Source organism: Leptopilina heterotoma, unplaced genomic scaffold (assembly GCF_015476425.1).
Source record: "Leptopilina heterotoma isolate Lh14 unplaced genomic scaffold, ASM1547642v1 Lhet_36, whole genome shotgun sequence".
In the NCBI taxonomy this organism is placed as follows: Eukaryota; Metazoa; Arthropoda; class Insecta; order Hymenoptera; family Figitidae; genus Leptopilina; species Leptopilina heterotoma.
Window position 1 is genome coordinate 1,425,002 of NW_025111040.1, and position 25,516 is coordinate 1,450,517.

General features: G+C 27.7%; 2 protein-coding genes across 3 annotated transcripts in view; both read left to right on the forward strand.

Moving 5' to 3' along the window:
• Positions 1-7: 7 nt before the first annotated feature.
• On the forward strand, positions 8-5,870 carry LOC122505456 (catalase-like). 2 transcript variants are annotated; one of them, XM_043617080.1, is made up of 9 exons: positions 8-157; positions 1,117-1,251; positions 2,883-3,057; positions 3,609-3,750; positions 3,908-4,058; positions 4,135-4,314; positions 4,456-4,647; positions 4,818-5,054; positions 5,257-5,870. In XM_043617080.1, exons 2-9 carry the CDS (start codon positions 1,198-1,200, stop codon positions 5,656-5,658), a joined length of 1,533 nt encoding a protein of 510 aa, XP_043473015.1. In that variant the 5' UTR covers positions 8-157; positions 1,117-1,197; the 3' UTR covers positions 5,659-5,870. The 2 variants fall into 2 exon arrangements, with proteins under 2 accessions (XP_043473015.1, XP_043473016.1); XM_043617081.1 differs by having other exon boundaries at positions 74-189.
• A 3,969-nt stretch (positions 5,871-9,839) lies between these two features.
• LOC122505580 (Down syndrome cell adhesion molecule-like protein Dscam2) overlaps positions 9,840-25,516 on the forward strand; it is a 359,000-nt gene continuing 343,323 nt past the window's right edge. Inside the window, exons 1-4 of the mRNA XM_043617301.1 lie at positions 9,840-9,986; positions 10,260-10,404; positions 10,947-11,169; positions 17,698-17,895. Coding sequence (XP_043473236.1) covers positions 17,883-17,895 — 13 coding nt within the window. The 5' untranslated portion in view covers positions 9,840-9,986; positions 10,260-10,404; positions 10,947-11,169; positions 17,698-17,882. The remainder of the gene's footprint in view (positions 9,987-10,259; positions 10,405-10,946; positions 11,170-17,697; positions 17,896-25,516) is intronic.

A 25,516-nucleotide genomic window follows, 5' to 3' on the forward strand; every position in this document is an offset into this window, starting at 1 on the left:
TTTTTGACATATGATCGACATGCGTGCCAATTGAAAAATGAAAAATATAAAATCTCTCTAGAATTTTTCGCTGTAGTGTTGGTAGCATTGTTGTGAGAAGTTAGCATTTTCGGAAAGCTGACAAAAAGAAACAAAAAAAAGAAAAATAGCTCAAAAGGTAAATAAAGTGTTTAGTATATTTACTTGAAGGTAATTTGCTTATTTTTCACATTATATTTATTGTGTAATTATTCTAAATTATTCAGAATATTTTAAATACTTCAGGCTCCTTTAGCTTTAATGCTTTACTGTCACATTCCGGCTGCAATTTGATATTTGAAGGTTATGTTTTTTTGTTATTTTCGCATCGTTATTTTGAACTTTGAAAAAAGATTTTTGAGTTTTAATATTTAAAATTAAAAAGAAAAAAGAAATTGCCTAATTTTTTAATGGTATTACAGATGCGTATTCAATATAATAATATAATTACCAATGTTTATTAATATTTGTCGCAATTTTTTGCAAAAACATTTTCTTACTAAAAAGGGTAAAAAGTTCCATAAAAATGATACAAATTAAATAATATTATTTATTTCTTATTTAATATTCTCTTATTGTTTCTAAAAAATAAAACTTTCTATACACATATTTTAATTAATTAACAAAAGTAAACAAACAAATTTACAATCAGTTGTTTATTTTTTGGAAAATTAAAAAAAAAGTTGTTTTCGGAGGCCTCATGTTTTCACGATTTGGAAAGAAATTACATCATTTATATAATTATAGTAATTGAAAAACAATATTAAAATTAGAATATGAAACAAATATATGTGATACATAAATTTAGATAATATTTAGTCATTTAAAATTTCCTAGTAATGAAGAAATTTTAATTTTAATGAGAAAGGAAAACAACAGAATTTTCTCGAAAATAATGGACCTAAATATGTAGAGTAAACAGTAATTAAATAACAATTTAACGCTTCAAGTAATACCGCCTTCTCCCTACTTTAAAACATTGAGCCAATCATTGCTGACAGAATGTTTTAATGCATAAAAAGAAGAATTTTCTAGTTCTTTCGCTGATTTTGTCGCTGTTTGTCTTTCATGCAACTTTGTTCCATTCATTTGTTCTAGAGAAGAAGCGGTGCGCACAATTAAGAGATATTTAATCCTTTTGAAATTGATAAAATTGATTCGACTTCAAAAAATATCAATATGTCGAGGGATCAAGCAGCTGAACAACTTAATAAATACAAGAAATCCGTTCAGGTACTTTATTTATTTCTTTTAATTTCATTTCAATTTCATCTTCTACTTTTTTTTTAGGTTTCGAACCGGTTTAAAGTATTTTAAAAAAACTTTACAGAAAAATTTATTTTGTTTCTAAATATAATTTATTATTCATATAATTTTGATTTCTAGTTTATAAAATTTCGTTTTTGTATATTAATAATATAATAGTATTTTTTCTTAATATTAACAAAAAGGCAAAATAATAATGAATGAATTTCGTGTCTAGTTACCATTAAATATTAATTATATTGTTTGATTTTAATTTTGCAGTTCAATTATAATTATTTTTTAATAAAAGTAAAATTATAGTAATAAAATAATAATAATAATAATAATAATAAAAATAATAATAGTTATAATAATAATAAAATTTGAAATTATATTTCTCAAATTTACTGCAACTGGAAAAATGATAATTTGCCATGCAAAATATGTTTAATTATGAGATATTAATTCAAAAAATTTGTGTTTTATTTTTAGAAAATTTATTTAAAAAGAAAGCTTGAAATGTTTATCTTATCAAAAGTCTTTATTGTCCTCAGAGAAGCAACAGATAAATGTTATAATACATTCACTGTACATGAGTTATATTTACTCTTGAAAGTATATTTTCTACATTTTTCTCATATTAAATCAACGATATTTTTTCGCGAAAAATCTGCTCAAGTTAAAGTTTATTCAGAGAATATATAACCACACCTAGGATGTGACCTTCCCTCCAAACTGGACTTTTGACCCTCACGATATACATAACTTCTTTTAATACTCCCATCAATTTGAATTATGTATAATTCATTAGTTTTTCTAAAGAATAAAATAAATTTTTTATTTAATTACAAATTTCATAATTTTTTTTTACAATAGAATCGAAATTATTGACATAAAAAGTTTACAGAATTTTATATGTCTAATAAAAAGAAACCAATACGCAATTTAGTATTACGTTTTATTTTTATTAAAATTTTTCATAAATCTGAATTAACGCTGAGTCATTGGAGACTAATTAGCAATTGCAAATTTTTAAATTACTATTATCGAAGGACACTTTACATTTTTTTAAAAGTTATTCAAAAGAGTAAATAAATTATATAAAATTAGAAAAAAAGAATTAGAATTTTTAATAACGAAAATTAGAAATTTTTTATAATTAAAATATTGGGGAATTATTTCTTTTTTTTTGTGTAATATAATGCAACTATCTTATCTTTCTTGCGTTTTATATTCTTTCTACAAACAAACTTAATTGCTTTTAAAGATTAGGAATTAAATTATATATTATTAACTAGATGAGTTTACCTTTTTACCATTTGATAATTTAATCAATATATAAATTGTTGTTTTTAAAGAAAGTGGCGTGACTTTAGATAATTAGAGAATTATTATTGATATAATTTATTTTCATTTTTCACTGATAATTATCATAATAGAAATAATTTCAATTTCTTTTTTTTTTCACGTTATTGATTAATTTTCGCAATTTTTTTTACTCTTTGGATATTTTTTTTTTAAATTAACATAAAATGTTGACTAATGTCAACAATTTTTGTTGTTTATTTTATAAACTAATTGTTTGCATATAATATTAAAATAAATGTTTTCTTTTAAAGGGAGAAGCATGCACTCTCGTCGCCGGAAATGGAGCTCCAATTGGAAAGAAAACCGCCAGCCTCACGGTTGGTCCACGAGGGCCTTTACTTTTACAAGATTTTGTTTATTTAGATGAAATGTCTCATTTTGGCCGAGAAAGAATTCCCGAACGTGTAGTCCATGCAAAGGGAGCAGGTAATTTGATTCTTCAAATAATAATTATCCGAAACAAAGCTGCAAAGACAAAGGGAAAAATTAATTAAACTTATGTAATTTATCTTTTTACTATCAAAATTTAACTTTTAACAAAGAAGAAAGAAAACAATAATTAAAATGAAAATATAAATATACAAATTATATGAGTACTAATAAATAATTATTAATTTTTGTATTATCGTAATTATTACGATAACAGATATTAACATTATCTAACTAAAATCCCCATTAATTGATAGTTCAAAAAACAATGTCTTTTATCTGTAAATAACATTTTTATTTCTTTGATACAAAGGTCAATGACCAGAGACAAAAAGTTTACACGAAGAAGAAAAATGTAATCAAAATTTTAAATTAGAATTTATGAATTTTGCTTGCTTTCAATTTAATATTTTGAAGAACAAGAGTTTTTAAACACGTAGGAAATTTTTAATTAAAAGAAAAAAAGAAATTTAATTTAATAAAATTATTTTCAATTATTAATTCTTTTTATAATTAATAGTTAATGGTAAATTAAAATTTAATTACAGGCGCTTTCGGCTACTTTGAAGTGACTCACGACATCTCGAAATATTCCAAGGCAAAAGTATTTTCTCAAATTGGAAAAAAGACACGTATCGCTGTGAGATTCTCCACTGTTGGAGGTGAAAGTGGTTCAGCTGATACTGTCAGGTAAGTGAAAAAAAGAAAGAAATTAATTACATTTTATTGAGTAAATACGGGCCAAGAACCCGTATAGTTTCTAACTAAAAAAGTCTTTAAATATTACACTTTTTAAAAGTGTTTTGCCAATGAAAATTAATTTTTCTTCTATCATTCATTTTTAAAGGGATCCTCGAGGATTTGCTGTCAAATTTTACACAGATGAAGGAATTTGGGATTTGGTTGGGAATAATACGCCGATTTTCTTCATTAAAGATCCTCTATTTTTCCCGAGTTTCATTCACACTCAGAAGAGAAATCCAGCAACTCATTTAAAGGTTTCTTTTTTGATTCTTTTTTTCAAAATTAAATTAAATTTATTATTTATAATTTGTATTATTGTCATTTCTCTAGGACATGGATATGTTTTGGGATTTCATCTCCCTTCGTCCGGAGACAACACATCAAGTAATGTTCCTTTTTGCTGATCGTGGAATTCCCGATGGTTATCGACACATGAATGGTTATGGTTCTCACACGTTTAAATTAATGAACGCTAATAACGAAATGGTCTACTGTAAATTCCATTACAAGGTGATTACTAATTGTTAAAGTATTACACTCGCAAGTTGAGCGAACTTTGTGTCCTTTAATTATGACAATCTTTCTCAATTACTATTTATTGTTTTCTCTTTCCTTTCTTAACTATTATCTAATTAAATATATTATTCACAGACTAACCAAGGAATCAAGAATATTCTCGCTGAAAAGGCTGGCGAATTGAGTGCTTCTGATCCAGATTATTCTATTCGCGATCTTTACAATGCAATTTCCGAAGGCAAATTTCCAGCTTGGACACTTTACATTCAAGTAATGACCCAAAAGCAAGCCGACATCTTCAAATGGAATCCTTTCGATTTAACGAAGGTAATAAGTTTACCTGAAAAAAATGGTAAAACAACGTGAAAATTAATTTAGAATTCTTACAATTCGTTTTAGTTGACTAATTAATGTTTGGTATTTTTATAAATAATTGTATTTTGAAAAAGGTTAATTGAATTTTTTTAATTAATCTTAATTAAATGTTTTATCCATAGATTTGGCCGCACAAAGAATTTCCATTGATTCCAGTCGGTAAACTTGTTTTAAATGAGAATCCAGCGAATTATTTCCAAGACGTGGAGCAAATGGCATTTGATCCAGCGCACTTTGTTCCTGGAATTGGCGCCAGTCCTGACAAAATGCTTCAGGGTCGTCTCTTTGCCTATGGCGACACTCACAGACATCGCCTTGGACCAAATCACCTCCAATTACCTGTTAACTGCCCATACAAAGTAATTACTTTTCTAAATCTCGCTATTCAATTTCGTAATTTATCTATTTTAATTTTAGTATTTATAGTAGAATTTATAGATTAATTTGAACCCTTTTGATATTTAAATTTAATTATCAAGAAAAAGTATTAAAAAATAGATTTTTCTTTAGAATTTAATTTGTTGAAATCAGAGTATTTGAAATGGAAAATTGAATTTTCAGGCAATATCGGCAATGAACTATCAACGAGACGGTTTTATGCCTATTCACAATCAAGGATGCGCGCCAAATTACTTCCCGAATAGCTTCAACGGTCCTCAGGAATGTCCAGTGGCAAAAGATCCTCCGTTTACTGTTTCCGGAGTTGTGGATCGTCATGAGCCGGAAAATGAAGACGATTTCGGACAAGCAACCACATTCTGGAGAGACATTCTTGATTCTGACGCCAAGACACGATTGGTGAATAATATGGTTGGAAGTTTGAAGGGAGCATCAAACTTTATTATCGAACGTGCCGTGAGAAATTTCACTCAAGTCGATACTGACCTGGGTAAACGATTGACGGAGGGATTGAAAAAAGCTGGAAAACAAATTACTATGTCTGGCAAATCGGCTAATCTTTAAAATAAAAGAGAAAAAAATACAAATGTTATTTTTTTGTAATCAATTATAATATTTTGGCAATTACAAGCCATTGTTGTTTAATTGTTTTTTTTACTATTGTTATATTTACACTTTTATTGCGCACTTATTTTTGGAATGTATGCTGGTTTCGTTGTAATCGATATAAAATATTCGATAACATTTGGCGATATAAATATATTCTGTACTTTGTATATAAATTCTCCTTTTTTAAAATATAACATCAAAATTTCCCAATATCATTCGAAAATTTAAATATTCAATTTTAGAATATCATTAGTTAATTATATTGATTTACTTATTGGAACTTGTAATAGTTATTAAACCAAAACAGTTTGTACAAATAAAACATTTTATCACCCGAATGGAAATTTTTCAAATTAATCGTATACATGATTATTGTTTGCAAATAATGTTGATTACAATTTCCTTTTTAATATTAAAATAATTTAAAATGCTTTTCAAATAGAATTCATTTCACGATCTACGCTCTTACAGTTCATTTATTAATTACTATAAAAGATACTTTAATTATTTAATTGATTACCAGAATTGCTGTAAATTATTTTCAATATTTGCGATTGCAATTAATTAATAATCTGAATTATAATACACGTATTAAACTCACAAAATATTTATATTATTTATCATTTTTATCCATTTACAATAAAAAAGAGTCTGTGGTTTTTTTATAACCTACCTGTTGATTTATAAATTCCTTAATTAATTAGATTAATTGACAAGTTATAATCAAATAAATATTTATTAAATAGTAAAATAACTTCAAATTTAAGATCAGTTTAATTATTCAATAATAAAAGAAATATAAACAATAACAATTGAACAATAACTTTAATTATTACTGTACATCATTAGAAGCTTAGATTTTTCAATTTATTTTTAATAATATATTTACTTTAATATGTACTTATTATTCTTCTCTTGTTTTTATTGTAAACTGCTGGCTTTTACTGTTTATTATTATTATTTTAGTGTTTTTTTTTGTAAATAAATTATCGACAGTCGGTAAGTTACAGTAGTTTGAATAATGAACACAAGCGCGCTGCTAGTACACGGCGCCGAGGCGCTCGCTCATTGGCCGACAGCGCCAGCCAATCGCGTGCGCGCGGATCAGAACGTGCGTAGGTCTTGTGCGCGGAGCTCATTTGGCGGCCGGCAACCACCGGCGACGGTGGTGTTAGCTTGCTCTCCCGGGATGCTGTTCCCTATGGAACTCCCCGGTTGGAGAGGCCGCCAGGGGTCCTACCCCCTCTCCCCTGATGGTCGGGGTTGTTGGTGGTAGGAACTCCAGGGGGGAAGGGGGTGGAGGAGGAGGCAGGTTTACCTGTACTTCTCATTGCTGCCAACCTCCACGTACTGCAGTCCAGCCGTTTGAGACCATTCAACGACACGACTTTACGCTCTTTGGAACCAATTCGAACAAAGAGTGGGTGTTTTTCCTACCAATGTCAGTGAAGAAAGATTCTGGATGTGCTGTTCAGGTGGACGCAGAACATGGTAAGTTTTTATTTTATTTATATTTTTATTAGTGTCTAAAGCAAATTAATTATATTTCTAACATAATTTCTCGTACTTTATCGCATTTAACTTAGAATTTTATGTCAAATTACAAATATAGGAATTATATGTTTACAATTGCATTTATGTGAAGAAATATAGAAAAATAATTTCATGAACAATTTGCGACTAATATTTTTACATACTAGTTATTTAATTATTGTATTTTTTGTGCAGTTCCACAGATTTCAAAGGCAGGATAAAAGTTCCCCCTCCCGTGTTGTACTCTGGTGAGAGTTCGCTGGCAGACGTACGAAACCAGGATGCGCTGTCATTTGTTCGAGCATCAAACTCATTCTTGGTATTTTTATGTAAGTATAAATTATTTACTAATCTATTTTACTTCACAGAAACAAAAATGTGACTTTATGTTAGCGGACGACAGGGAGTAAAGTCATTCATTTGTTCGACCGTAAGAAAATGGCGGCCATTTTCGAACAAGTGAATAACTTGTACTTGCTGTCGTTTGCTATCTGAAATCGACACTTTTGTGCCTTTTTGCTTAATATACTAAATTATTTATGTTATTTAAGTAATTAACTTCATTATTTTCTTCTTTTTTTCAGGCTTTTGCTTTTCCTACCAATGTCAATCGAGGCATACATTCCATGTGGAAGAAAATCGTAATCAGATGAACTTCGAACTTGGTAATAACTTTATTTTATTAAAACGCAAATTAGTTTTTATTATTAGTTATTAGACGATTTTTTTTATTAAGTTTTTATTTATACTTGAAATTTGTTTATACGTAAACTATCAACATTCTCATACTCTCTTTTAAGAGGATCACAGAAAAAACGGTAATCTAATTTTAAGAAGCTCCTACTTAAATAGGAGCCAAGAATATTCTCTACTTAAATTAAGTGGCCCCACTTAAAAATAATAATTTAACTTAATTTACATTAACTTGAGTACACAGAAAAAACGTTAATCTAAATTTAAGAATATATTCTCACTTTAAGAATAGTATAATTCTTGAATAGGAGCCAAGAAGATATTCTTAAATTTAGATTAACGTTTTTTCGGTGTAGGCAGAGGGTTAAAATTAGATTATCGTTTTTTCTGTGATGTCAAAATCAATGCGATTTGCACACAGAGCTTCAATGAAAAAATCGCATCGACTTTGAGTTTGACATTCCCTTAAATTGAATCAGTGGAATTTTCACTGCGTAGGAATGTCGTATCAAGTAACTTACTTCTGGCTACCTAAATCAGTGAATTTTCACTTTTTATGGTAGCCAGAAGTGAGTCACTGATTGGTATGCAGTGAAAATATCACTCATTCAAATTGAGAAAGTACAAATATTGAAATTTGCAGGTAGGAGTGAGTGGCCCGGAGGTGCTCACTGCTACCCGACTGATATTAGCGCTTGCGGTCCGAGCGAAGAACCGGTTCTTTGATCCAGCTCCTCAATTATATCGAAAAATATTTATAAATAACTTGATGCATAGTTTACTGCTGTAATATTTTTATATAATATTTATTTAATAATCTATTGTGCTCTCATATGTGCAGTTCTACCGATTTGAAAGAACAGAGAGGAAGACTGTGTTATGAAAATTCCTCTCATTTTGTACTCTGCTGGAAGAGTTCCCTTGACGATGGTCCATCTGTTCTTCTGCATAACTTGAAGAAATCTTCATGAGTCGACCTAGAGAATAATTTGGAAGAACGCAGAAGAAAAAAGGCGTTTTCTGGACAATTCGAAAATATACCCGATGAGTTGTTCTAGAGGACGCACAGCCACCATCGCCTCGCATCGAGTAAGTCTTATTTTTATTTAACATTTTTTTGGTTCGTTCTGCATTTGATGTCATTTAGCCCTAACCTTTAATTTCTATTTTTTGATTTGTGTTGTTTGAAACTTGTCTTTTACTCATCGGATATGTCAATTACTTTTTATTCTTGCTACAAGTATATTTATTCCTTTATTTTCATTTTTATAGAGTCTTCTAGATTGTTAATATTTTTGTTCATATCGTTTGATTACAAATTTCATAAACAATTTAAAAGTAATTTCATCTATTGTTTGACAGTTTACAAAATATTCATCTAATTTACTTATACATTTATAATTAATAATTTTTGTATGTTACATTTTATCAAAATAACCTCAAATTTCAGACCAGTTTAAAATAGATGTACTGAATTGACATATTGTCAATAATAATAGTAATATGGGAGTAGTTTTAATTGTAACCGTATTCTTTTATTAATTTACTATATTTTGTAATATTTTATACTTATTGTTGGTAAATTGTTAAAAATTAATCTGTTTCTTTCTCTTAGATGTGGTTCGAACAGTCAACACAAGCGCGCTGTTTGCACACACCGCCTAAATGCTTGCTCATTGGTCGGCAGTGTCAGCCAATCGTGTGCGCGCATATCAGAATGTGCGTAGATCGCGTGCGCGGAGCTCAGTCTGCGGCTAGCAGTCACAGTGACAAGAGTTTGTTATTGGTAAGTTACTTCATAATTTCCTTCCTTTCTAGGAATAATAATCTATGTGTTGGATTGTTTATATATTTTATTTGTGAAAATTAAAAACTTTTTTTCCAACAGAACTCCAGAGATCGACTGTAAGGTTTTTCGTAATATAATACAAAAATCACATTCGCTGTATACAAAAAAAAAAAAACAAAATTATCTTTTGTTTTTCCTCAAAATGTCAATCAATAAGGAAGCGTGTTCGATATAGAAAGAAATGGTTATCAAATGGATTCAGTACATGGTAACTATATTTTATTTGTATAATTCATAATATAAAGAGTAAATCATATATTTTTTAAATGTCATTGTTGACATTTCTTTTTTTTGTACAATCTCCTATTCTGCTGTGCAAAATATAAATGATTTTCGATTAAAACACTGTAAAAGCAATTGTCTTATTTTGAGACACAGGTTATGTCAACGTCAAGTGTTTCAAAGAAAGACACTTCTTTTTGCAGAAAATATTCTTGTATACTAATTATTTAATAATTTATTTATTGTATTTAATTTGCAGTTCAAATTTGATTCCAAAGACAGAGTGAAAGACGGAGATAAAAATAGATCCCTCCTATCTCGTACCCTATTTGAAAGGGGTCTCCTGATATTGGTCGTGAAGAGTCTGCACTGTCATTTCGGTCCGAAGATGAAATTCGTAATTGGTGAGTAATTTTTTTATTTTCCTGTTTGTGAAGTTCAAAAGACTTTTAATGTTTTATTCGTATCAAATGATTACAAATTCAGTACTTAAATTTAAAGTGTTCTCGTTCATTTCTGTGATTTATTTTGTTATTGTTTTTATACTCTAACGAGGCAAAAGATTTAAGGTTATGTTTATGATCGTTTTTGTTTGACTATTAATTAATTATTAATTAATAATAATAATAATAATAATTAATTATTAATTCTTATACAATAAATTAAATGGAATGAAGATTTAAATAATAGTTTGTATTGAGAATTAATTCTCTTTATGTATTTTCACTTTATAATTTACAATCATAACCTCAAATTTCTCATCGCGTTAGTTAATTAAATATTAATTTGAATTTTTAAATATTTAATATTTATTGAAATATTTATAATAGTTTAACCAATTATAACCTTAAATTTCTAATCGCGTTAGTTAATTAAAATTTAAAATATATTAATTGGAATTTAAAATATTTAAAATTTATTAAAATATTTTTGATTTTTTTTTCAGGCAGCTTTTAAACATCCAAAACTGAAGTAGAAGAAGAAGGACAGGATCGTCTACTGAAGTAGAAGGATCATACTACCCTCCGTTTCTTGCATGATTCGAAAAAGATCTGCATGAGCTGATCCTGTGCAGGCTTTAAAGGACACTGACAGACGCAGAGAAATGCCTCCCCCAATTTTCTGCACGATTGAACGGAATCTTTTGAGCATTGATGTTTTCTTCATCGGTGAGTCATTTTTCATTTAACCCTTAACTTGTTTTTGAAACATTTCATTTTTGAAACAAGAAACCGATTTCTTGTTTCAAAAATGAATTATTATATATTGCGCGTAGAATTTAGGCATTATAGTTTAGTTGAAGTTTGTTTTTTTTGCGGTTTCTAGTTGTTTTTAAAATTCGTCGAAAGAATTCAATTCAAAATTTGTTGATAATTATGTTATGTTTGTTATCTAACAGTTTTTGTTGAATATTTTTAATGTAATAAAGGATTAAATATAATTAGTTTGAACTGAGTGTTAACCCAGTTTATACATATTCACTGAAAACATAACAAACATAACCCGTAATATTTTGATAGCTCTTAGGTCACATATTCTTATTCGCCACGTATCACATGTGTGAACTTATTTTGACAGTTGATATTCCAGTACTTTCGTATTATTCACTCATATTCCTTAATTAGTAAATTTCTTGATTAGTAATTTATGGAAATTCTTGAAAATTAAGAAAAGAGCATATTTATGGTAAATACTAATTAAAGTTTAACTCGAGGGTGGGTGATAAGCAGAGTTCGTTTGAAGTGGTCTTGATGATGCAATATTGCGAGCCGGTAGATTCTAATTATAAACTTCATGGCACTTTGATGGCTATATGACCCTTGACGAACATCGGAACCATTATTTGAAGCAAAAGTGATGTAATGTGCAAATAAATTTATTTGTACAAATAAATCACTTATGTTTCGTATATATTTGCTATAGTTGATGTCGATAGTACAATCCATCTGATTTTCAAACTAATTACAAATATACTATTCTACACTGGAAAAAAGATTTCTTTGATTCAAATAACCGATTACTTGACTATTATCAATTAAATATTTACTTGAATCAAATAATTTTTATCTGAGTCAATTAAATTTTATTTTGAACCAATAATTTCAGTATTTGAAGCAAATACAATTTACTTGATTTAACTAAAAATTATTTGATTCAAGTTATAACATTTATTTGATAAAAGGCAATAACTAGTCGTTTATTTGAATTAAATAAATTTTTTTTCAGTGCAGTATTTATTTGTTTCGGATAATGCAAATTTTGATTTTCTTGACAAATATTTTTAAAATGTTATAAAAAATTTTGAGTTGGGGTGAAATTTAATAAATGATCGTATTCATGGGAACTTTTTGTAATGTATAACGTATACTATATAATAATATATGTAGGGAGAATTTGATGAGGCATATGTGTGGAAAAACCAATATGCTTTGTACTTTGGACACTATTAAAGGGTCAAGAGTTTACCACTGATATTTTCGACTCGTAATTATTGGAAACGTCCTGTTAGTCGACGGATAAAATGATCCTCTACTGCACAGAACACTTCTCTAAAGAGTCCTTAGAGAACGTATAAATGCAGGGATATCGTAGGCACTTGGATTCTTTCGACGCATTCATTAAAATCTATTCTCATCCCCCTATATCTTCAACTCACTCTCTATATCTCTTTATTCATTTTTCATATGGCTTTTCACAATTTTCTTTTTTACCATCAACTTTTTATTGTTCCCTTGTTCATGCTTCTTTCTTAAGTTTTAAAACTAGTTTCGAGAATATGTAGACAAAACAAAATTCTCTTTTTTTCATATTCTTTTGCTAATACTCTTTTTTACACTTTCATTTTTTTCTGTCTTTTTTCCATTCTTGTTCTACGTTGATAATAAAATAGAGGAGATTTTATATTAATAAAGTCTCTGAGAAAAGTTGTTAAGAAAGAATTCATAGAGCGCGGATACTCTGGGTATAACGAGCTGTTATATATACTATATCTTTAGATCCTTATAATTAGAAATGTTTCTTAATTGAATGTCTCGAAAAAAAGAGAACTATGTTTCTGGCTTGAAAATTATCTTTTTAAAATTAGTGAAAGTTTGAAAATAGATGTCATGTTGGTATCGTATAATAAGGGACATAATATAGAAGTAAAATAAAACAAAGTTCAATTTAAGTAATAGTTTGATACCTATATTTGTCTGTAATATTTTAGAAAATATTTTGAAAACTTTTTTATATTTATTGGTTTTCATTTTAAAACTTTTTTTAAGAGATACATTTATTGAGAAAAATGGTTAATAAATTATAATTATTTTTATCACTTTTTTATGTGCCTAAAGTACTGAAAGTTCAAATATAAACAAAATTTATTTTTTTCTTCTTGAAATTAAAATTATAATTACAATAATTTTTCGTTACGTGTCAAACAAATTAATAATACAGTTTCTAAATGTATTAAGGTTCTTAATTATTTTTAATATAGTCAATAATTTACAAAAAAAATATTTTTATTTACAAATTTTATTATTATCAATATACGTATTATTCAGGGTTGCTAGAGATCAGGGAAATCGCAGGGAAATGTCAGAAATTTTTATATCAAAAGGATTAGAATAATATTAAATTTCTAGAATTTATCAAAAAAACATATGACTGTAATTAATTAAATATTTACTATCTCCCTAAAACTAAATCAGTGAAATTTGACTGATTTTCAGTGACTCTGTTCTTCTCGGGATTTGAATCAGTGAAATTTCACTGAAGATCAGTTAAAAATGATTCAAATTTCAGACATTTTTCACTGATTGGCCAATTAAAAAATAACTGAAGATTTCAATATGCGTGACAGAAATTTCCAGTAATTTTTTAATTGGTGAATTAATTAATTAATTGATTAATTTTTTAATTTTTTAAATAATATTTATTAGATAATATCAATTAAATGGTATTTGAACCAATAATTTCAGTATTTAAAGCAAATACCATTTAATTGACTCTAATAAATATTATTTGATTCAAATAAATATTTAATTGATATAATAGTCAATTAATCGGTCATTTGAATTAAGTAAAACTTTTTTTCAATGTAGCTTTCTTGTTAGCTAACAAAAATTTGTAACTTTGTTAGCAAACTTTTTTATAAACATTTGAAAATTTACTTAGAAATTCTTTAAATAATTTTAATTAAAAATTCTGAAAAAGTTAGTTTTTGAAAAATTTTTATTTAATTTTTTTGAAAAATTTATTGAATTCTTGATTCGCAATTATAATTCAAATTCAATTTAAATTCTCTTTATATTTAATTGAAAATTTTTTGAATAATCAAAAGGATGACGCTCAAAAAGTACATAAATTGGTTCCCGGTCAAATTAACATTTTTGTAGATCAATTTTTTTTTTTTAAATTTTAATTCCAATTCTTTTGAAAGTAGTTAAATTTTTTAATATATATTTAATTATTTATTATATAATTTAATTATTAATATTTATTACAATATAGTCAGGAGAAGTCAGGAAAACATAAAATCAAACTTTTGTGGCAACCCTTTTCTTATTACTATTATTATTATTATTATTAAAATTATTATTACTACTGTTGTTATTATTATTATTATTGTGATATTGAGATATTAAAGCAGTATGGCATTTCATGTGGGTGTAAATGCTTTTAGTGAATACCTGAATATGATATATTATGCATTCATGGATATTCAAGGGAGGATACTATAATACTATTTGTTAAATTTAAACAATGGATCTGAGTTAAATGTCCTTTATATGTTGTAAATATTTTCCATTTGAATTAAATGATCTTAATTATTTAATGAGACGTTAAATAGAATTACACCTTAAGAAAGATTAATTAAAACATTTTACTAATAATTTTACCATTAAAAAATGTGTTGTTTATAATTAAATTATAAATTAAATTATAAATTATAAATAAATTGTTTATAATCAAAAATTGAATATATAAAGAAGTTAGATATTGTATATTAAAAGAGAAAAAATAAATTGTAAATGATAATTTATGGGTTTTTTTAAAACTTTAAAAAATGTTTAAAATTAAGTTTCAATTTGACAATAATTATAAAGAGTTAGTTCTAATTTTCATTGAGAAGAAGTTTTACGACTGTATTATATAGAACTGTTTTTTGAAAAGAAAGGAAAATTTGATATGTTGGTAAAGTAAATATTTTTTAAAGTGAAAATTGTGGGTAAATTTTTGAACGAGTATATAGGTAAGGGTGTAACTTGCTAGAGGACTAATACTGGAGAGTTAGTAGACAGGCTTTACTGTAGGTCACGGCGTAATCCGATTTCGTGAGCATTAATTCGCGTACGAGCTGAACCGAAAGCTGCACCTCGGTACTCGTCTCTCATCGAACAACGTTGTGCATGCATTGTCAGTGATTTTCAGTGAAATAGACAATGAACCAGCACGCTCTAAATTCTCTTTAGTCAAATTTTATTTTTTTAACCAATTATAACATATTTAGTTTTCACTCCCATATAAATTTGTTTTCTTTTCACATGTATATAAAAAAAAATACCAGACAATTTTATGTATAAATTTTTTATTCAGTTGAAAAAAAATTAGTTATTAAAAGTTTTGATTATTATGAATCCCTCAGGCGCATGTTTGATGATTAAAAAGGGAAATCTCGGAAATATAAAATGATAACGACCTTACAAAGGTACATGAAATATACTGTGCTATAACTTGTTTGCTTATTACACGGTACTAGTGAATGTCTACTTACTAATTAGTCACATTCAAAGTATACCACGAGAAGGAGTCAGAAGCGAGTGGTATAGTCAAGAACCTGAAATTTGTTTTCCTGCCACAAAAGAGAAGCGAAGGATTAGTCTAATTTTTTTTCTTTTTTTCTTTTTTTTTTTTTTTGAGAGGAGAGGTTTTCCTAGATAAATTACTGAGAAACTTCTCAACAAATTTTATATGTTAAAATTTGTTATCCAAATATATTTACGTTTTATTAATAAAATAGTATTTTTATAAAATACGTGTAAAAAGCGGCTTTGAACGAACCGCTTTTACTAGTGTAGTAAAATTGGGAAAAATTAAACGAATGATTTGTTTATTAAATAAAAATGATTTATAGCCAGTGGGATATTGGCCGTTTATATTGCTATCCTTGCTGAAAATAATTTTTCGTGAATAAAATGTTTTCGCCTCGGGAGAGTTCTTTACAAAATATTTATGACAGTTTCTAAATTGGATAGGAATATTTTAGTGATATATTTATCACTATATATTTTTCTGATATACATTTTATCAGAAAAATATAGTGAAAAATAAGAAAAATCCCTCTTTATTAAAAACTTTTCTTTATAAGTGTACATTAATATTATTGTTCGTTTTTCTTCCTTCGCTGTGCTTTTCTTATTATTTATTATCTTCTTCTCCGTTTGTTGCTATAATAGTTTGTTCCTTTTTTTTCCGTTGTCATTTACGATTATGATATTTACTATTATTCTGTATAATTCCCTTTTTCTATATAACTTTATCCATAAATTCATTTTTTTCCTTTTAATAGTGACGTGTTTTCAATATTAATATCATTTACATTTTTGCAATCTCTACTGTAATAAAAATCGGAATTTTTATGAAAATTTATTTTTTCTCCTTTTTTTCTAGTAATATATTTTGTTATAAAAAATTTAAAAAAGATATTAAAAATAAAGTTGGAAGCAAATATTTCCTGTAAAGGGAATTTTATCGTTTATCAATTTTTCATACACGTTTAAAGCTCCATTTTAGTAATAATTCCAGGATCAACTGTTTAATCCTCTTGAAATAGTTATCTGCTGACAGACGGAAAGCGGATCGTGGTGGATTTTAATTAGAGCACCAACGTCCTTGATTTTATCACTGCCCCAACTTTTCACAAATACCAGTTTTCAGTTTCTCTCCACTCCCCTTTATATCACACAATGGCGAAAATTCCGAATAAGAATTTCTTTTAGTCGCTGTATTTGTAGGTTATTTAGTAAATAATTATGGAAAATTGTATTTTTTCATTATTTGTTTAATTTAGGAAAATTTAATTAATTTAAATCTGATTAGTGGGAAAAATTAATACTTTTATTACACACTGTGCTCGAAAATCTAATTTTATTGTCGTGTGAGAAGTGGGTTGAAAATTGAAGTTTAAAGATTGTTGTCAGAGGTAAAAAAAGTTGTAGACAGGGAAAAAAAGCCTCGTGCAGCCGCTACGTGCCTGCGCGATTCTTTTTTTCTCTCTGACGTCACCTGACTGTAAAACTTTTTAGTTCTTATCACTTCATCCATTATAAATAAGGTTTCGAGTAAAAACAGGCTTCGGACTCGTTCGACTTTTGGTGTTTTTTGACACTTTTCTCATCGTATACCACTATTTAGTTACTATTTTTTCGTTTATATTAATTGTCAAACTTTAAATTTGGTTAAAAAATAATTATAGAATACGAATATTGAAGAACATCTTGAGATTTAGAATGGAGATGCTATTCTCCACCTGAGAACGCCAAGGTCACCGCCAGATGGCAGTTTAGTTCTTTCTTGGAATTTCTCCTGCCACCTGGTGGCGACCTTGGCGTTCTCAAGTGGAGAAATTAAACCATTTCATTCCTCAAAATCTTTTTTATAATTTAAAAAATTATTGTGAGAGCAATAATTATAACTTTGTTTTTACTTTTCAGTCGATGTCAAATCACTGATCAATCAGTGAATCGATGAACCAACCAACGACCTAATCAAGGAACCAATTAAGGTACCAATTAGGGTACCAATCAAGGAACCAAGTAAGGAATCAATCAAGGAATCAATCACGGAACCGATCAAGGAACCAATCGATGAACCGACCAATCAACGAACTATCCAACGAATGAATCGATTAGGTAACTAAACAATCAACCAACCAACTAAAAAGATTCGGACCCAGTTGGCACAATAGCTCTAAGTCTGAATATGTGAAATTTCACATATTCCAGGGTGGCCACGAAACCTTGAAAAACTTCAATTCGACGTGAATTTTGTCATATCTGGAAAAAACCTATTGAATTAAACGTAAATTTTTTTTTAAACCTTAAATTTTTATAGCTACTGAATGATTTTTGTGGATAAAGCTTTACAAATGAGTTGAGTCTTTTAGTAAATTAAGGTTTTTTTTTCTGAATTCATATTTTCGTACAAAAATACTAATTTTAAAAATCTTGAAAATTTTTTTGAAAACCGGGAAAGAACTTTGAATTAAATTATTAAATTAAATTAAATTAAACTTTGAATTAGCCTTGAATTTTGTCCGCGAATTTTAGTGGCCACCCTGTATTTGGATTTGGTGGATGGACCAGAAGTGGTGATGTAGTGGAAGGATCCCATCGCCTCAACGTGGGATGCATCAACTAAATATTGAGTCAAAAAATAAAATTTCTTTAAAATCCCTTCTCTGTTTCATGTTTAACTTGCTTTAATTTTCTAATTTCTAATCAATCTTTAATGATCCAATTAATTATAATTAATTTGTTTTAATTTTCAACTTTGAATGACCTAATTAATTGCAATTCAATTACGAGTTTAATAACTAATTAAGTGACTTAAATGGTACAAATTTTGAAACAGGGAAGGACACCTATACAACATAGTGACACCATTGGCAAAATGTATTATTTTGCAGTAAATTGAAATACTGCAAAATTTAATATTTTTGCCAATGTCTTTTATTGTTATATTGTATTTACATTGTATTTCTCTAAAAAATTTCATGCATGTTTTCTCATTCTTTCTGATTGGAAGTAATTGTTTTTACGATTTTTATTTTCAAGTAGATTTTCAAAATTTAAATTTTAGTTAAAATGCCTTCAGAGAGATAATTTAATTTTGTGTTTATAATTCATTAAAAGTAATGCATGAGTTGTCTAAAAGTTAGATTTTCTATTTTTTTAAAATAAAAGTTGGTGCATTGGTATTAAAAGTTAAATGTTCTATTCTTTGAAGTTAAAAGTTGATGCAAATATTTGAAAGTTGAGGTTTTCTGTTCTTTAAGGTTCAAAAGTTGGTGCATGTAAGATTAGAAATTTAACCTGTATGTAATTTTCTTTCAGCAAATTGATAAGGTCAAAGTGACCCCCGCCCAGGTGTGACAATAAGCCGTTCCGGAAGACGGTACCGCGTGCGACCTTTACACCTGGGCGGCAGTTTAGAGAACCACGAAGTGTTCAAGTGTGTGTGTTTGGTACCAAAACGTAGTTTTGTGATTATTTAGCTAAATGCGTAGGCAGGAACAGCTTTTTGAGTATGTTTGCTGTCAAAAAGTAGGATTGTGATTATTTAGACGACGTGGGTAGGCAGGATTAGCGTTTTTTGTGTGTGAATCTGACGTTTTAGATGTGGGCAGGTAGGAAATCGCGTTTTTTTTGTATGCATCTGTATCAATAACTGGCGATCCACTGCATACAACAGTGCCCACTCAACCATGACTACAAACAGTAGTTACTCGTGGCACTGTATGCGACGGGGGCCCACGAAAAGTTGACTTATTGTTAGGCAGTTAGGCGGATAAGAGTCAACTTTGATAAAGGGCTCCCAACTTCATCAGGGCCTCACAAACTGTGATGTCGTCCCTGCCATTTATTTTTATCTTGTATTTATTGCATTTTTGTCACTATGTTGTCTTCTTTATTCTGCTCTAATAACAGTTCTTTACTTTTTTATAGAAAAATTATTGTATTCAAAAATAATTTTTCAAAAAAGGTAAAAGAATCTGAATGTTTTTATGCTATATGTGTTTTGTTTGTTTTTTCTGTTTTTTAAGCAGATTCATCATTTGATTTTAACAACTCAAATTGCGAAATACAACGTAGGAGACGCGAATGATTTGCTTGTTTTAGATAAAGGTAATTGAGAATATTGAAATTCAGTAGGAAATTAAAAATAAAAATATAGTTTCTAAATCTGAATTAGTTTTCTAATTAAATCGTGCGGAGTCGTTTAAAAATAACTAGTAAAGATTTTACTAATTTCAGAGCTCGAACTAGGTCCGTAAATCCCGTAAAAGTCCGTAATTTGATTGAAAAAGGACGAAAAATTCGTTAATTGTACGATATAATTTGGAGAATTTTAGAGAAATTACAAATGATTGAGCCCTGTAATTTCCTCTCAATTTGAGATTACTTTTTTCTAGGTGAAGAGTATAAAGTTTCATTTTTCAATTAACAGATATTTTTCTATCAGATTAGTTTATAATTTACCACTATAAAGTTAAAAGTTTGTTATACTAAAAATGTATAAAATCTTTAATATCTTATTGGTAAACGAATCCGCACTCTCTAATTAGAATAAAATGACAAATTTAGATTTAGAGAGTATATGAAAAATAAATATTAAATTATAAAATATGAAAAACCGCTGCCAAGTTGTATAATTTTTTTTTATAATTTTGGTGCTCATTTCATGAACACTTTACTTCCTCATGGAGATAAAAATAATAGAAATATATGAATAACTTTTTATAAATATGGTAAAAGTGATTGAATTTTGGGTCAATCAATTTATTTTTAAATACCCTACAAGATAATTACAATAATTTAATAGTTAAACAAAAATTTTTAAACAAAAAAGTTGAGAAAATGTCATTTTCCACAATTTTTGGTTTTTAAAATACCAATAATTTCGAAATTTATTATCGAATTAGGTTCAAAAATAGGTCAATCGAAGCGTTTTTTGAAGCTCTACAAGTCGGTAACGATAATTTTAAGATTACTTCTACATTTTTCAACAAAATTTTCAAAAAAGTCTTATTTTCCAAAATTTTGAATTTTTAAAAGTTTAATATCTCCGGTTAATATGGACGAAAAATGTTCAATTAGGGCTCAAAAGATGCGTCTAAAAAAACTCTACAAAATTATGGAAAAACATTTATAGGTGTCCTAACATTTTTTTAAAGTTATGGGCAAAAAACGTTTTTTTGCAAAATTAAAAATCAAAAAAAAATTTAGTTAAACTTTATTAATCTATCTCAAAGTACTCTCATTTTATGTCCGCAGGTGAGATCTATAATTTAAAAAAAAATTCAACCCAAAAGCTCTTCATGATTTCGAGATATTAATGAAAATGTGATGTTTACACACACACACACACACACACACACATACGGAATGACATTTTTTAAAAATGTCATTTTTGAACTCCTGAGGTCAAATAACATAAAGATATGTCAAAAAATCGAACTCGAAAAATTTCGGTATTACAATACTTCCTCTATGAGGAAGTAATAACATTAATTACTCAAGTTGACATTTAATTTTCATAAAATTAAGACCCTTATTAACTCTCATTGCTTAAGATGCAAAAAAGAATTAAACTCCTCAAACTCATTATAAATATTGTGTCATAATTTGAGTGGGGATTTCTTAAGATTATCTTCTGCGAACTTGTGTTTTTACCGAGTCTTCTTCAACTAACGTCGCTCCTGATTGCCAGAGTATGAAGCAAACTAATCAAAGTCCTTGTTCAAACTTGCTTGACCAAACAAAAAGTTTCATTAACTTACGAAAATTAGTTAAGTTCGGAAAAGCTTTTACCAAACGCGTATATCGATTTACGAGTTTTCCCCCTAGAGCGGAGTAAATGTGTATTAAATTATTAAAAATATGTGTACACATATCTTATCGGAAATTGTTTAATCAAACTTTGTTGAATTCTTTCTTTTCTTCAAATTGTTTCGAATTTAAAACATCTGCTTTTGGAGAATATTGGAAAATTGTTCGTTTTTAGTGAATTTAGCATACAGAGAATATTCTAAAAATGTTGAATTAGGAATTCCTTTTTGTCTTAAAATAAGACTTGTATTTGTTTGTGAAAAAGATAGTTTTCAGTTTAGGTTTTTTTAAAAGAAACTTTTTATCAATTTTTATTTGAGATAGAATAAACTCTTTATTTCGCTGTATACTTTTCTCTTTATTAAAGCACAAATTTTTTATTGAATTTAATTTTGATAAAAGTAAATACGATGTATGAATAAATGTTTAGACTTGTGTGAGATCGTTGAGAGAATTTTAATACATTCCTTTTAAAGAAGAATCTCGAATATTTCTCATGATGTTTTTATTGCTTTCTATATACTTATAGACGCGGATCTGAAATTGGATTAGAGTCTCTCTATGAGTTACGCGATTTCGTCTTACGATCAAATCGTCAAAGTCGAATACACTTAAAAGATTTCTTGGAATCTTTTAAGTGCGCCTTCGACCAGTTTTTGAGCTCAAAGACTGGTAATCGTGGCTATAAACCGCACGCGAGAACGCTGTGTTGAGAAGAGGGGCTACTTCGTGAACGGCTTTCTTAACCGGAAGCTTCACAGACCTGCGATGATTTCATCTTCGTCTATAAGGTTTTTTATTTTATCACTGATCCCCTCGTAATGCTCACGCTGACGAGAGCCGTTCTGGCGAGTTCGATTAATTGGAAGGACACGATCGTTATTCTTTATGACATCGATTTTTAAGAGGGAAATAAAATAAGTGATTAAGAATATATGAGAAATTATATCAACGTTTTGAATTGTTTCAATCTTAACTGTTGGATTTATTTCAATAAACGAATAAGTAAATAAAAGCTCACAGTTTCTCTAAGGATATCAAATTGAGACAAAAAATGTATCAAAATTGATGCGGTAGAACAATTTTGATACGTTTTTTTTTCTTAATTTGATATACTTAGAACAATTGTGAGCGATAAAGAACTAAAGTTAAAAATATCTTGAAATTAATTGCTACGAAAAAAATATGGTTTTTGATTTTTAACAATGGCTAAAAATCTTGAAATTTTTTTTTATCTTAATGACTTTAAAATTACTATGATTTTTTTAAATTAAACTTTGATTTTTATATTATTTCTGATACTGCTTAAAGATTTAAGTATATCTTAGTATTCTCACGAAAAAAAACTCCACCCAAAACAGCTAAAAATTTTACTAAATGTACGTTTAGTTGTTTCAGCTGAGACTTTCGATTTTTTAGGGAAAAGCCAAAAAAAAAAATTTATAGTCATTCTCAGCGTTGCCACAGGTCAGGGAAATCAGGAAATTCTGGAAAAAGTCAGGGAAAAGTCAGAGATTTTTATTATAAAGTACTAAAAAAAATTAAATTTGCAGGATTCATAATTAGTTTTATTTAATTTTTTAATACCTATAGATTTAATTAATTATTAAAACTCATGGATTTATATAAGAATTTTAGTTAAAAACACTAAAAAAAATTGAATTTTAGAGAAGTTATAAATGTTTGCAAAAATTCAATTATGTTCAAAAATTTTTTAAAAATTCTCTTCAAAATTTCAATTATCTTTAAAAATAATAAAATTTTTCTCCAAAATTCAATTATTTTTATAAATACTAAAAATTTCACAGAAATTCAATTAATTACAGATTTTTTAAATAAATTTCTTTGCAATAATTCAATTATTTTTATAAATAATTGAAATCCTTTGAAGAATTTTATTATTTATGATAATAATTGAATTCTTATAACGAATTTGATTAAATTTGTTCAAATAATTGAATTGATATGAAAAATTGTATTACTTTTAAAAATAATTGAATTCTTGCGAAGGATTTTGTTAAAATTTTAGTAAATAATTAAAATTTTTATTTTGAAAAATGTAATGGAAATTTAAATTATTATTAAAAGTTATTGAATTTCAAAAAGTTTAAATTTGAATTTTTTTAAATTCTTAATTCCTATAGAAAAATAATAAAGATTAAATATTTATTCAAAACAAAAATTATTGATGTTTTTGATTAATTTTACAATTTAAGAAATTCGTAAATAATTAATAAATGTAATAGAACATTTTTTTTAGTATCTAATAATTTTGAGAGTGAATCAGAATATTCTTTAGGGTCAGGAAAAAAGTGAAATTTTTTCTGTAAATCAGGGAAAAGTCAGGGAGAAACAAAATTAATTTTTTGTGGCAACCCTGATTCTGAAAATTTGAATTCAAATTTTGTATTCCAAAAATTATCATATATTTTTATAATTGAACACTCCTTAAAAAGGTTTCTTTTTATTTGGATGAGAAAAAAAGACAAAATTCTGTCTGTAAATCAGAAAAATGTCAGAGAAAAATAAAAGCAACTTTCAACACTGTTACGCAATCATAGTTATAAATTATTTAAAATGTAAAAAAAAATTTGAAATTGGAATCATTTTAGGAATTTCTCTTTATAAAGCAATTCGCGCTTATAAGAATTTCAAAAATCCAGCAACTAGTATAGAAAATGAAAGTGAAGTGATAAATTGTATCTGTTCTTTCTTATGTAATTCCTACAAGGCGTTTATTTATTTCCTATTGGGATTTGTTCCATTAAAGTACATAATAATTAGTAGAAAAAATTTATTATCCTTCTTGCTGTATAGTTGACTTTTGTATCAATTTAGTTACTGACTAAGTAACTTTTCCATCTTGAATAATTCAAACTTCTTTGCTGTCGTTTTTCTTTTATTAATATAATAAAGTGACTATAATTAGTGATATATATTTTGTTACTTTCTTGCGACGAATGAATACAGAATTCTAGTATTTAGATGAGACATTCGTTCCAGTGCTTTGGAACAATGGTTCCACCTTGAAAGTCGAAGAAAATAGTACAAGATAAAAAGTGCATACAATGTATACAAATAGAGAGTCACTGAGAGGGTCGCTGGGAATGTAGACGGTTCCTTTCGTATTTTTCCATTAAAAAAGGGGTGCGAGTAATATAACGCGTCCCTTTATGTGTTAATGAGGCTCTTCTTCTACCTTGGAACATGGCGTTCACGCAAGCGCAAAAAAGCTCGAAAATGATGAGATGCTAGATGAAAGTGAGAGAAAAAAAACGCAAAGAAAAATGTGCAAAAAATTTTTTTTCTTCTTTGTCACGTATTACTGTCTAATGGTAGACGACTCTGATTGGGTTTGCTTTTTAAATCAATATCGGCGAAAAAAATTTATTCCGAATATAATCTTTGAAGTTCAAGATCGTTACTTAATTTTTTCTTTAAAGAACAAATTTTTGTATTGTCTTGAGTAATTATAATTTAATGATTAAATTCAATGCCCTGGGATCTAGAAGTTTTGCTGATATTTCAACACATCTTTTCCTTTCTCTCAACCGCAGACTTCTCATACTTAAAATATTTTACATACATCCTCGTATTGTTTAATAGATATTCCGTGTGTTGTAATTTCTGTTGTGACAGTCGTTTTTAATGAAATGTGACATGTGACACAATCTTTTGGGGTTATAGTTTTCAGATTTGTGTGATATATTTCGTTGTAAACTACAAACAGCGGTTTTTCGGTGAACTTTTTTTTACAACTCCTATTGTTTACAGAATTGGAAGTTTATAGGACTCGAACAATGGTTTTTTTTGTAATGGTTACTGGTAATTGTTACAATATAATTTATAAAAGGTAGTTATTTTATCTCGAAGGAAAGTTTCGAGTATTCATAAGAGCATTCGGAAGTGAAATTAAAATATT

Excerpts from the sequence above, each read along its gene's own strand:
- LOC122505456 (XM_043617080.1), top strand. The coding sequence starts at position 1,198 with ATGTCGAGGGATCAAGCAGCTGAACAACTTAATAAATACAAGAAATCC. Across the intron at positions 1,252-2,882 it reads AATACAAGAAATCCGTTCAG|GGAGAAGCATGCACTCTCGT; the intron begins GTACTTTATTTA and ends TTTCTTTTAAAG. Across the intron at positions 4,315-4,455 it reads ACTGTAAATTCCATTACAAG|ACTAACCAAGGAATCAAGAA; the intron begins GTGATTACTAAT and ends TATTATTCACAG.